The sequence below is a fragment of the Mastigoproctus giganteus genome, chromosome 1 (genome assembly GCF_048544385.1).
Source record: "Mastigoproctus giganteus isolate SK-2022 chromosome 1, ASM4854438v1, whole genome shotgun sequence".
Taxonomy (NCBI): domain Eukaryota; kingdom Metazoa; phylum Arthropoda; class Arachnida; order Uropygi; family Thelyphonidae; genus Mastigoproctus; species Mastigoproctus giganteus.
This window is the reverse complement of record NC_143575.1, coordinates 199,411,648-199,426,246: the sequence shown is the minus strand read 5'-3', so window position 1 is coordinate 199,426,246 and position 14,599 is coordinate 199,411,648. Positions and strand designations below refer to the sequence as shown.

Below are 14,599 nucleotides of genomic sequence, written 5' to 3'. Positions count from 1 at the left end.
GGACCTGGGGGTAATTGTGCAGGCAGATATGAAGTTCTCTGAGCAGTGCAGACTAGCTGCAAGAGTAGCTCATGGTGTCTTGTCAATGATATACAGGAATTTTTCTAGCAGGGACAGGGATGTGATTATTCCCTTGTATAAGGCATTGGTCAGGCCACACCTTCAGTACTGTATACAGGTCTGGAGGCCTCATTTCAAGAAGGATGTAGAGCTGCTGGAACGAGTACAGAGAAGGGCAACAAGATTAGTGAATGGAACAAAGGGTTGCTCTTACGAAGAAAGGCTTAAGTTTTGCAAATTACAGAGCCTGGAGACTAGGCATCGGCGAGGTGATCTGATAGAGGTGTATAAGGTTTTGAATGGCTTGAGCATGCTCAATGCCGATGGGATTCTTCCTCTTGCTCAGAATAATCACCTGAGAGGGCATAAATTCAAATTGAGGAAGGATAGATGTGCGGAAATTTGCCTTTAGCCAGCGGGCAGTTGGTTTGTGGAATAGACTCCCATCGCTTGTTGTTGAAGTTGATAGCCTAAACAAATTTAAGGCTCAGCTGGACAGGTATTTCGAACGAACGGAGGGGTGAAATGGGAGTAGTGGTTGTTTTTTTTTTTTTTTTTGGCTGATGCTGAATAAGCTTGCTTTCTTGCATCATATGCCTCTGCTAATGCTAATATCTGGACATAGTGACCTAATTCGTTAGGTCACTGAAAGCTTAACTGTTTTGTTTTATATACTGTTTTGATACTGTTTGCACATGGAAGACTGCTGCACAAATTGGAGCAGTGTGGCATTGGAGGCAAATTGCTGCTATGGATAAAGGGATGGTTGAGTGGGAGAAGACAGAGTGGTAATCAATGGACACTGCTCTTCATGGACTAATGTTATTAGTGGAGTCCCTCAGGGTTCAGTGTTGGAGCCATTGTTGTTTTCTGTGTTTATAAATGATAGTGTATAGTGTGTTAACGTCACCAGAGGGTTTCCCCATCTCCACGTAGTTTACATTGTCGTGTGATACAATACACTGTAAAGGCGAGAGATTTAAGTGTATGGATATTGTGGTGTGTAGTGTAGTGTACTGTTGTTCTTCTGGCCATTTAGCCACTGGGATCCTGGTGAGTCCCAGGCCCTGCCACCTAATTTCCTAAGCTTTCAATGGCTAGGGCCTAAAAAAAAAAAAAAAAAAAAAAAATACCGAGGAGATAATGCTAGAATTGGAAAAGCCTTGTGAACGTGGTTTAATTTTGTCAAATTTAAATTTGGACGTGTGGGATGTGCGCTAGTATACAGACAGAGTAGGGGGGAGGGACTGAAGGTTGGGAGGAAAAGTTTTTATAAATGATATTGATGATGGTATATCAGGCTTAATGTCCAAGTTTGTAGATGATACGAAGGTTGGCAGGGTTGTTAAGGACACTAATGACAGTATGCTGATGCACCAGGATCTAGAATGTTGAGCAGATGGGCTGAGAGGTGGCAAATGAAGTTTAATATTGACAAATATAAAGTGCTGCATATGGGAAGCAGTAACCCCAGAGTAACGTATCAACTCTGTGGTACTACACTGACAGTGGTAGAGAATGAAAAGGACCTGGGGGTAAGTGTGCAGGCAGATATGAAGATTTCTGAGCAGTGCAGACAGTCTGGAAGAGTAGCTCATGGTCTTGTCAATGATATACAGGAATTTTTGTAGCAGGGATTAGGAGGTGATTATCCCCTTGTTATAAGGCGATGGTCAGGCCACACCTTTAGTACTGTATACAGGTGTGAAAGCCTTATTTTAAGAACGATGTAGAGCTGTTGGAACGAGTACAGAGAAGGGCAACAAGATTAGTGAACAGAACAAAGGGTTGCTCTTACGAAGAAAGGCTTAAGTTTTGCAGATTACAGCGTCTGGAGACTAGGCACCTGCAAGGTGATCTGATTGAGGTGTATTATAAAGCCTTGAATGGTTTGAGCATGCTCAATGCTGATGGGATTCTTCCTTCCTCTTGCTCAGAATAATCACCTGAGAGGGAATAAATTCAAATTGAGGAAAGACAGTTGTAGGATAGATATGCAGAAGTTTGCCTTTAGCCAGCGGTCGTTGATTGGTGGAACAGACTTCCATCTTTTGTTGTAGAAGTTGATAGCCTAAATAAATTTACGGTTGAGCTGGACAGGTATTTAGAACGAATGGAGGGGTGAAATGGGAATTTTTTTTTTTTTTTTTTTTTTTTTGCTGATGCTGCAAAAGCTTACTTTCTTGCAGTTTGTTTGTTTGTTTGTTATTTAGTGTTTAGGAGCATTAGCAACTAAGGCCATATTGTTCCGGGGATATGCGGTGGTCATTCCCTAACCTTTCTACATCCTCCGTATTTGGTTGTCACGGACTCTAACCCCGGTCTAATCAAGAAGTGTGTGCTACGCACTGCTGCTCCTGGCTACCGAGGTGCCCCTTCTTGCAGTTGCTAATGTGCCAGTAAAACCCAAATCAAATCACTGTCCAACTCCAAACTCACAAACTTTTTTTTTCTCTTCCTTTTTTATTTCCTTCACTTCTGTTTTCTGGAACCCTTCTTTTACATATTTCTGGAAAACTACATTCTATAGAAATTCAATCCTAATGTCAACAAGTTTCTTGTCTTTTCAGCTGAGTACTGTAGGTTGTAATATCTTTTCTGTTTTAGGGGCTTCGTAAAAATAAAAAAAAAAAAATTTGCCTAAATCAAAAATATGATTTAAGAATGTTTGATTAACATATAAATTAGAAAACAAAACACAAATAAAATATAAAATCATTTAAGGACCTGACAAAATATGTAGATTAAATGTGTCAAAATATACTATAATGAGAATCTTTTCAATGCATGCAGTTTTTTGACACAGCACAAAATAAGTTCATTTAAGGATTCCTGCTGATTAACCATTTTCACTTTACATTTGTCCAATGATCATTCTCTAAAGGATTCAACTAAGACACCCTATATGTATTCACCAATGCAAAGCCTTGTAAAGCTATTAGTTTTTCATTAAATTAATTCCAACTTTGTTTTCTCTTTCAGATATCTCCTTGGTACAGAAGAAACTAGACATCGCAGAAAGCGCTCCACCATTCTGCAACCAAATAACTGTATTATAGAAGATGAACCTAATAAACTAAATAAACATGTAAAAAGTGATGAAATATCATCTAGGGTAAATGTCAAGTCGTTTTTTGGACTTGTGTGTTTTGTGTCATCATTCATACATAAAGGCATTAGCCAGACTCCAGAATTTTATTCTATGCAAGGAAGTCCAAAGCATCCATGTTGCCCACATAAATTAAGCTGTCCTCTCTACGTGCTTGAGGTATTTAATTATAAAACATTATGTTCTTGTATTGTTTTTTTTTTTTTTTTTTTTGCTATATTTTTAATCACAGGCATAAATATCTTTTAATCTTCATATTTTAAACCCCACTCTTTCCCCAAACAAAATCCATTATTTAAAGATATTTCATATTTATAGAAAATTAAAGCAAAGCACAATGTTTAAAATGTTTTACTTTTCCAAGTTAAATCAACTGACATAAACCATATTTAGTGGAGTTTTTTAGAAGTTAATAAAATAAAAATAAAACCATAAAAATTATCTAATACAAAAACCACAATTGGAATAAAAACAAATGAATTTTTCTGTCTTGTACTATGCAAAAAAAGGACTTTTAAACGTTTCAGTATTTGATATAATATATACTTGTATTTTAATAATAAAAACAGATTTTATTTTCCAATTCTAAAATTTGAATAGAACTGGGGAGGCTGAAATCATACCTGACTCCACTAGGTAGAATGAGAATTATATGAAAAATTTAAAATACATATTTGTTGATTTCTTAGAATTGTTTTCATCACTCATTTAGGTTTGTTTCTCTCTTAGAACTGTATTCATAGGTTTTGTGATGAATTAATGCCAGTTCCTCTATCTGTTTGGATAGAATTTCGTATGTTTTGAAATTGAATGATAAATATAAGAAACTTGGTGATCAAGACATTTCTATTAGCTAAAGGAGTATGTAGATTAAAGCAGAATGTTCACAATTAGCATTAGTAGAGGCATTTGATGCAAGAAAGCAAGCTTATGCAGCATCAGCCAAAAAAAAAAAAAAAAAACCACTTCCACTTCACCCCTCTGTTCGTTCAAAATACCTGTCCAGCTGAGCCTTAAACTTATTTAGGCTATCAACCTCCACCACAAGGGATGGAAGTCTGTTCCACCAACCGACCACCCGCTGGCTAAAGGCAAATTTCCGCACGTCTATCCTACATCTGTCTTTCCTCAATTTGAATTTATGCCCTCTCAGGTGATTTTTCTGAGCTAGAGGAAGAATCCCATCAGCATTGAGCATGCTTAAACCATTCAAGGCTTTATACACCTCTATCAGATCACCTCGCTGGTGCCTAGTCTCCAGACACTGTAATTTGCAAAACTTAAGCCTTTCTTCGTAAGAGCACCCCTTTGTTCCTTTCACTAATCTTGTTGCCCTTCTCTGTACTCGTTCTAGCAGCTCTACATCCTTCTTGAAATGAGGCCTCCAGACCTGTATACAGTACTCTAGGTGTGGCCTGACCATCGCCTTATACAATGGAATAATCACCTCCTTATCCCTGCTGGAAAAATTCCTGTATATCATTGACAATACTCCATGAGCTACTCTTGCAGCCCGTCTGCACTGCTCAGAGAACTTCATATCTGCCTGCACAACCACCCCCAAGTCCCTTTCATTCTCTACCACTGTCAGTGTAGTACCACAGAGTTGATACGTTGCTCTGGGGTTGCTGTTTCCCATGTGTAGTACTTTACATTTGTCAATGTTAAACTTCATTTGCCACCTCTCAGCCCATCTGCTCAACCTTTCCAGATCCTGTTGCAGCAGCATAGTGTCAGTAGTGTCCTTGACAACCCTGCCAACCTTTGTATCATCTGCAAACTTGGACATTAAGCCCGATATACCATCATCAATATCATTTATAAATACAGAAAACAATAATGGACCCAACACTGAGCCCTGAGGGACTCCACTAATAACATCAGTCCACGATGAGCAGTGTCCATTGATTACCACTCTCTGTCTTCTCCCCCTCAACCACCCCTTTATCCATAGCAGCAATTTGCCTCCAATGTCCCACTGCTCCAATTTGTGTAGCAGTCTTCCATGTGCAACAGTATCAAAAGCCTTTCTAAGATCCAAGTATATAATATCAAAGTTATTCCCTGCATCCAGTTCTTTTGTGACTGCATCATAGTATCCAATCAAGTTGGTCAGGCAAGACTTCCCCTTAACAAAACCGTGCTGTGTCTGAGCTATAACTGAAGTCTTGTCTAAATGATCCTGCAGTGCTTCTTTAACCAGTGCCTCCATTAATTTTCCTGGAACAGAAGTTAAGCTCACAGGTCTATAATTACTTGTGTCAGCCTTTGATCCTCCTTTGTGAATTGGGGTCACATTTGCACATTTCCAGTCTATGGGTACCTCCCCCTGAGTCCAAGGAAGCTCTCATAATTATGGCTAAGGGTTTGCTTACTTCCTTTGCTGCCTCCTTTAATATAACTGGATAGATCCCATCCACCCCGGGTGCCTTTCTTGTGTTTATCTTCAACAGTTTCTCCTCCACTTTACTCCCAGTTATTTCAAGATTCTGTAGCTTACTGCCAGAGTTGAATACACCTCTGGCATTCCCCTCGCTGAATAACTCCTCATGTGTGAATGTCGATGCAAAATATTCATTTAGTTTGTTGGCTACCTGAGCAGGATCATCAACACTTGACCCATCAATATCAAGTAGACCAATTTGATTCATCCCCTTCCTTCTAGAGTTTACATAAGTAAAGAACTCTTTGCTGTTTTTCTTTGCATCCCTTGCCAATGATTTCTCGTAATCTGCCTTCGCCTGCCTAACCTCCTTTGTAACTTGGTTGCATATCAACTTGTATCTATCATAGGCTTCTGTGTCATGTGTTAATTTGTATGTATCCCATGCATTTTTCTTCTCTGCCATATGCCTCATTAGTTCATCTGACATCCATTTTGGCCTAAACCTTGAACAATATTTCTTAGTTGGTATGTAAAGCCTAGTAGCTTCCAAGATAAGTTCTTTGAATGCTTCCCATTTTGAATTTGCTGTTGGTAACATCATCAGTTGGTCCCACTGTATAGAATTTAAATACTGTCTCAGTCCATCGTAGTCGCCTTTACGGAAGCAATAACCCTTCCCTTTACCCCTAATGGTAGTTACCTCGTTGAGTAAATCCCACTTCAGCACACTGTGATCACTGCCACCTAGTGGTTCATTTATCTGCAGATTCTTAATGCATGAAGAATCACTGCTGATAATCAAATCAAGAGTATTACTCCCTCTAGTTGCCTCCCGAACATGCTGATGTAGAAAACAATCATCCAATAAATCCACAAAAGCCCTGCTAGTGTGTGAGTAACCAGCCCCCAAATTCCAGTCAATATCTGGGAAATTAAAATCTCCCATTATAAGACACTCTGATTTACTGGCCCACTCTATTTCCCTGTACAGTTCCTTATTATACTCATCAGAGTCATTAGGCCTATAGCACACTCCTACTCTCAATTTTGATCATAGGCTCCAGTAAATACAGAAGATATTCATTGTGGTCTAGAAACAGACATGCATGCAAAAAACACCACCTAATAAAAGTACATCTTAAAAAAATTACCTAATGAAGTTTTTAATTTTATTATTAGATAAATTTATGCCATTATGCTTTTATGAGATTGTTAAGTTATTATAACCTTAATTTTTTTACTGAAGTAAAGATTAGCAATATATGTTTTTTTTTATTTGTTTTAGAATTTATTTTAACAATATATTTAAATAATCTGTATGTTTCAAATGAATTTTATTATGAATTTCAATTACCACACACACACAAAAAAAAAGGGTATTTGGTAACACTATATATCCCAATTGGTATATAGTATTACCAAAAATGTTTGTGGGAGGGTTAATTGTATAGGATAAAGTGCTTTGTATTTTGAACGGAGAGCAGTGAAATAAGACCACAAAACTGTTTAACAGAAGAAGTTTCTGATAATGAGTAGATGCCCCAGCCAGATGGTTCCCCACAAAAGATGGCTATTAAACATAATTGAAAAATTGTCCAAAAATTAATTGCAATTTCTAGTGTGGAAAAAAATGCAGTAATTTAAAAGGGAATTAGAAACAGATGAAATAGTTTAGAAATTTGTTAATTACTTAGAATGGGTTGTTATATCTAAGGAAATGGCATTATGGATATATAAAAAAATAAAAATTTCTATGCAGTTTTCAAACTTTTGTCAGTGGGTCAATATTGATGAAAATATGATATATATTGTAGATGGGTCATATATCGGATTAATGCTGTGATATCACTGCCATCCTTGCATGAAAGAATGGTTGGAAAGAGAAGGGTTTGTGGGCACATCTTGTTATTTCTACTCGGGATTTTCACAGGACCTACCTGTCAACTAATTATTTTCTATGAACCAGTTGCTACCTGTATGCCCAGTTCCCTCCGTTTTTATCCATACTTGGAATCAGTCGGCAAAAGTTTTACCATGGAATTTGGTTAACAGGAAATATATGTGAAAGCCTTGTGAATTTTGTATTAATCAATTTATGCTGTAGTTAGTACACAAGTCTTATGATTCTTTTAAATTTGAACAAATATTTTCTTTACATTTATACATAACATCATAAAAACAGGCCACATACAGAAAACTCACAGGCTGCACTTTGTGAATCCCTATCCTAAGATCTGGAGTATCAGGGAATGTAGTATAAATTTTGTGAATTGGAATCATTGACATCGATTTACATTGAGGGATGGGATAGTACATAGTCTAGTTAGTAGTGGTCTTTAGACTGTCCTTCAGAAATTTGCTGCTCCTCATTGGTTGTGGACCTCTTCAACAAGAAATCTATTACCAATACCATTCATATCCCAGAAACTTTTCAAACTGATGATGTTGCACACAACTTTGCCAAAAAGCTGTTCAGCAGTCTCTAAGTTATGTACCCATGACTCATCTATCAAAGTGTATGTTCAAGGAAGTTGTTCATACATTCTGCTTTGTAGTAAGTGAGTAGGATACTTCATTTCTTAGTACCCAGCATGTAGACACTTTATTGAACCCAGTCTCCACATGTGCTGGTTTATGCACAGAATTCACACTGTTATTTAATGTTATTGCACAGTCATCCAGAGTTATCCACTGATTCTCTTGAATCAGTTTTCTTTTTTCTACAGAGTGGTAACATCGTGTACTTGACCTTGTCAGAGAACATCATTAAAATCCTGTAGACCATTATTTAAATCTTTGTACTTGCTTACAGATGTGATCTTCAGAAAACTACATGTCGCTGCAGATGGTATGTGTGCTGGTTTGCCACCTTCAGCTACTAAGTCATATAACACCTTGAATCTCCACTATAATTATTGCCCCTCACATGTAGCACAGTGAACAACACTGCTCATCACTGTGTGGCCTGAGTTTGATTTCTCTCACTCACTGAAATTGAGAAATGCACCTTATTGGGACCAGAGAAACTCTTGGACTTTTCATGTCATAGCTGAATTGGCTAGTTTCGGGTGAGGGTTGCTTTTTTAATCCCACAAAAAACAGGCAAAAAAAAAAAAACACGATGTACAGATAAGGATGTGATATCTAATGCCTCATAGCTTTAACTTATTCTAAGCAGCCCAGCCTATAGTGTATGATAACATACACCACCATTTTAAAGCTGTATAATGGAGTATATACAAGATTAAGTCCAGAAGTAATAACTTTTTTTTTTAGGTGTTTTAGTTTCCTAGAAGTTGCTCTTGCCATCAGTATCACTGGGAAGTATTGGCTGTAGTCTGGAAAAGTGGGGGGGGGTGTTCTGTTGCATGCATTGCCTCTAGCAAAGTTATCCTGGAGAGTGTGTTTTAGGGACCATTGTGAACTTTGATGGAAGAACAATGAATGGTCATCAGATTCACAAAAGGTAAAAAGCCTATGAAATCCATGTTGTGCTCACTTTTCATAAAAGGCAAAAAGTGCATGTGATATCCTTTAGTGAGCTTGAAGTTTGTGATGACTTTGTACTTTCTGATGTTTTGCCATCAGAAAGTTCATAATGGCATCTGTAAATTCAAGCACCATTGGTTTGCCACTAGTTGTCAATGAATTTAAAGATAGCAGACAGGCCATTCAAGATAAACTACAGATTGGCAGACGTAGTTCACACAAACACCTAAAGATACTGCTCTTGCAGAGGACCTGTTTATGGAGGACAGGTGATTGGCAATTGAGATAGCTTTTCCATGGAGCAGCTATCTGCATTATCCACAAAGATTTCAGTATCATGTAAAAAGGTGTGTGCATGTGTTGGGTTCTGTGAAAGTTGAGTGATGAGGAGAAAGACTCAGTGGATTCATGTCTAGTCCTATTGACATGTCTCTGTAGCAAGTCTAGATCATTTTCTGAGCATGATAGTCAATATGGATGAGCTTTGTGTCTTTGTACAGTCAAGGAGCAAAAGGCAATCCAAACAATAAAATCTCTATCACCAAAAAGAGTTCCACATGGCTACATCAGGTAACATGATTCTGCATGCAGTTCTTTTTGAAATAAGGAAGGGTTGAACCTGCAACATATTATTCCAAAAAGGGTGTCACAATAACTGGATTTCTACACTGCTAAGTTTTTCTTGCAGCTGAGCAGGCTCTTACCCATCTGGTACTATGCAGTTTCATTTTGCACCATGTCAGTGCCCACCCCACAAAGCTCAAATTGTCATGGAATTGCTACATGACAAAAAACACTTCTACCCTAAACTTTATTTTCTCCATTATTATTTATTAAAATCTGGCTCCATTGAACTTCTGATTGCTTAACAAAGTGAAAGATTCCTTGCATGGAATTCAGTATTGATCGACAAACACAGTAGAAATAGTATATACAAGTGGACATGACAAATTCTCCAAAGAAAACTATGCATGGTATTATTGAGAACTGCAGCAATGCCTTTTGCAATGTAACACCCCTACAAGAAATAAACCGGAGTTATTTCTAGACTGCACATCATATGTGTTCCAGCTGTTTTGTTTTGTATGTGTTGCAGATGATCAACTTTTACCAGTACAGTGCAAAAGAAATTCTATTTTGAATGTGTTTCATAGCAAAACAGTTTCATTTGATTCATCCTTATAAAAGTAATTACCTCTTAAAACCTTTCTACTAGGCTATACGAGGTGCAACAATAAAGTTTCGAGAATAATTCATTTAAAAATTTTATTTGGAAAATTATACAGATGTGAGGCCATCACCTTCAAAGTAGTCCCCTTCAAACTGTACACACACATTCCAGCTTAGGATCCATTGATTGTAACATTTCTGGTACTCACTTTCTAGTATCTGTTTTAATACCCACATTACATTACTCTGAATTTCAGAAACTGACTGAAAATGCATTACTTTCACGACTCTTTAGTCGAGGAAATAAAAAGAAGTCACAAATCAGGCAAATAAGGAGGGTGCTGTGACGTTGTGATTGATTTTGAAGTTACAAACTCTTTCACTACAGTGGTGGAATGTGTGGAAGCATTGTCATGATGCAAAATCCAGAACGAAGCAATTTCAGGTCGAACCCAGTTGACTTGTTTGCAAAGCCTTTCCAAAACTTGAAGGCGAAATTATCGATTGACAGTTTAATTAGGTGGAACAAACTCTTTGTGGAAGATTCCTTTTCGATCAAAAAAGCAAATTAACATGATTTTCACTTTTGACTTTGATATTCTCGATTTTTTGGGTCGTGGCAAGGAAGCTCCCTTCTATTGTTGACTTTGCCTTTTTGTTTCAGAGTCGTAAGCAAATACCCAGCTTTCATCCCCTGTAATCATGCGAGAAAGCAAATCTGGAACATCTTCAATGCTTTCCAACGTCTCCCAAGAATGTCGCAACCAAATTTCTTTCTGCTCGTGAGAGAGGTTTTTCGGTACCAGCTTTGCACACATTTTCCTCATCAACAAATTTTTAGTCAAAATTAATCTAACACTTTCCCGATTAATGTTTAGTTTTTTGGCAGTCATACTTATGGTTAACCGCCTATCGCTTTGAACAAGATCACGCACACAAACAATGTTTTCATGTCGAGTCGTGGAAGGACGCCCTGACTGCTCAGCATCTTTGACAGATTCACGTCCTTCTCAAAACTGTTTTTCTCAATTGAAAATGCGTGGTTTTGACATAGTATCATTTACATAAACTCTGGTCAACTTTTCATAAATATCCGTTGACGATTTGCCACTTTTCACCAAAAATTTTATCACACCTCCTTGCTCTAAATTGGGTTTCATTTTTCATGTAACATGGAACTGAAACAAGTCTTTACACAAACCAACTTGTACAATGACTGAAACGACTGATGTGTTTTACCCTTTGCATACAGGTAGAGGGGTTCGGGCTATGCAGTGGGAGCGTGTAATAGTTTACAGTGGCCACTTTAACGGAAACAAAATTATCCTTGAAACTTTATTGTCACACCTCGTAGATATAGTCCACAGACTAGTATTACTTTCCAAAGTGATACATTGAATGGAAGTATGTTATATTCCAAGCTTGAAAACTGCACCTCTACTCTAAAGTACTTCACTGACTCCATCTTGTTATATTCACTAGAAAGAGAGAATATCAAGGTCTCTTCTGATTTTCGGAATGCACTCTTTTGTAGCTTTCAGTATTTCTAAAATTCTCATCTAACCAAACGTGTATCTACACGTGCTCTCTTTCTCTTCCAGGATGCATTGCTTTATTAAAGGTGATGAAAGGTTGATTCCTTGTTAAGTGAAGTTTTTTTTTTTTTTTTAGCTGATTTGAATTTTCTTGAACGCTCATCTCAGTCACTATCGATAATGGACAATGACATTATCGATAGTGACAGTCTAATAATAATCCTCCAAAGAGGATTATTATTAGACTGTCAAGTTTATTATTATTAATGGACTAAATAGTCTGCACCACCTGTCAATTTCTGTTGTTATTAGTGTTAGTATTAGCAATGGCCACCAGATGCAAGGAAGCCTATGGCTTATGCCTCACGAGCCAGAAAAAAAATTAACAAAACAAATAATAAAAGAAAAGGACATAGACAACCTTAGGCTAAAATAAAACTTTCTGCTATCCAGTCTTAAACATCTCCCCCATAACTTGAATTTATGGCCTCTAGTTCTAGAATCATTTATAACCATGAAAATTTCGTCCTTATAACCGTGAAAATAATTTTCACGTGTTCCAACTTATAAAGGTGGGACTGAGTCAAAGGCTTTGCTGAAATCCAAATAAACAATGTCAAAATTATTTCCTAAATCCAGCTCTTGAGTGACTCTGTAAAAATAGCTAACCAGATTAGTTAAACATGATTTTTCCTTTACAAAACTATGCTGAGTATCCTTCAGAATTCCATTTCTATCTAAATGATCCTGAATTCCACCCTTGATCATTACTTCCATGGTTTTCCCTACTATTGAAATTAGACTGACCAGCCGGGAATTTCCCACTTCACTCTTAGGACTGCCCTTATGTATTGGAGACACATTGGCACTTTTCCAATCCAACGGAATCACTCCTGAGTCCAGTGATGTTCTCATAATTAGCCTCAGTGGTTCAGTGCTCTCACTTAAGATTATAAGGTATATACCATCAACCCCAGGAGCCTTACTGGCCTGTAGGCTCTAAATTTTTTTTTCATGAAATTGGACTGGAGAGTTTTATTAAATTGGTCCTTGACGTTGTCACAGACATTCTCTCAGATATGTCAGACAAGCCTGGGGGTCTAAAACATTGACGGAACTGATATTTGAGTGACAATCACGTCAGGTGGACCCAATTTTGGCAAAGTCCGGATGGTCTGCGACAGCCAAATCCTCTACTTGCACATTCACAATGGTGTCACTGTTAGTAATCCTGGGTATAACCTCTGTGCACAAGCACATTGTGGGTGACCGCCCAGGTGTGAACCAACGTAAGCAGGGGTAGAGGTGTGGCACCCACAACACATGGAGGAATGCTAGGTGGTAGGTGACTCATCAACCAGTGCAATACCACCACTTTGCTTATTGCAGGCTTGAAGTGGTGGAACCCATGTTTGGCCTCCAGACCTAAGTTCCGGTCACCCCTTCCCCATCTCTTCCATCATGCAGTATGACTGATGACTTTTGAGGTTATGATGAACATCGTGGCGAGATCCAATCTTCCTTACATTTCAAGGGTATAGCTCTAAAATGGTGTTTGCAGGACAGCCGCTAGTTAGTACACCGGACTGAACCTATTGTTAACTCTTTAGGAGGCTTCTGGATCAGCTAGTGTATAATCTTGCTACCTCTACTCTGCAACATAGTGACTGTAGGGAGTCCGAGTAGTTTGTATGCAGGGGGGGCATTATCGAGGCCACGTTATGTCAAGTATCTGAGTATATTCTTACCATGTGTACGCCATATCCAAAAATTTCATTAGTAGCATGTCCCCCTCCCCACTTTTTCTTACTATTGAACACACAATGAATTGTCAAACTAATAGAGCAAGCTTATCTGCAAAAAGATCTAACCTCCCAAACACTTCCTAGTTCATTTCACAAATATATGGTCTCAATTCTAATCTCAACGATGTACATTCCCACTTGTAGTCTGCCAAACCCCATGTACTTTTTCTGACAGGCACCTCCGTAGCCAGGTGGAAAGGAGCAGCAGTGCATAGCACACGCTTCTTGATTAGACCGGGGTTCGAGCCCGTCACCACCAAATACGGAGGATGCGGAAAGGTCAGGGAATGGCCACCGCATATCCCGGAACAATATGGCCTTAGTTGCTAATGCTCCTAAAAACCAAACAACAGCAACAACAACAGCAACTTTTTCTGACAGAATCTCAGTTATCGGTTGATTCACCCACTGCTCATCTCAGTTGCCCAAACTATTCACTGTATAATTCCTTTCGACTCAAAGGTGGTACTTGTGCATATGTTTGTTCCTATATTTGCTGTCAGAGACTTGGTAATTTTCAATCTCCTCTTTTCGTCTTCTCTGGCTTAAAATCTCTACCTCATTGTGTGTCAAATTCATCTGTTGTCTCTACCATTCTACCAACTCCACTAATCACTTGGAGCTCTTTGACTTCTGCTCTTTGCAACTTTACTTTCTCCAGTCCAACTTTCCTACGGGCACCTCCATAGCCAGGTGGGAAGGAGCAGTAGTGCGTATCATATGCTTCTTGATTAGACTGGGGTTCGAGCCCGTCACCACCAAATACGGAAGATGCGGAAAGGTCAGGGAATGACCACCACATATCACAGAGCAATATGGTCTTAGTTGCTAATGCTCCTAAAAGCCAAAACAACAGCCAACTTTCCTAACAGTGAGGTAATTTTCCTTGGTGATTTTAATGTTCACAACTCCAGCTGGCTTCTGTTTTCTAGTCACACCGACCCAGCTGGTTGAGATGCTGAGGCTTTTGCAATTACTAATGACCTTGTACAGATTGTTCATTTACCTCCAAGAATACCAAACAATCCTAACCATACAGCCAACA

The 14,599-nt window shown here is 38.3% G+C and overlaps 1 protein-coding gene across 1 annotated transcript in view; it reads left to right on the top strand.

The window, feature by feature from the left end:
- Positions 1-14,599, top strand: part of LOC150091443 (transmembrane protein 135-like) — a 190,440-nt gene that overhangs the window by 137,901 nt on the left and 37,940 nt on the right. Inside the window, exon 8 of the mRNA XM_090383962.1 lies at positions 3,043-3,328. Coding sequence (XP_090240088.1) covers positions 3,043-3,328 — 286 coding nt within the window. The remainder of the gene's footprint in view (positions 1-3,042; positions 3,329-14,599) is intronic.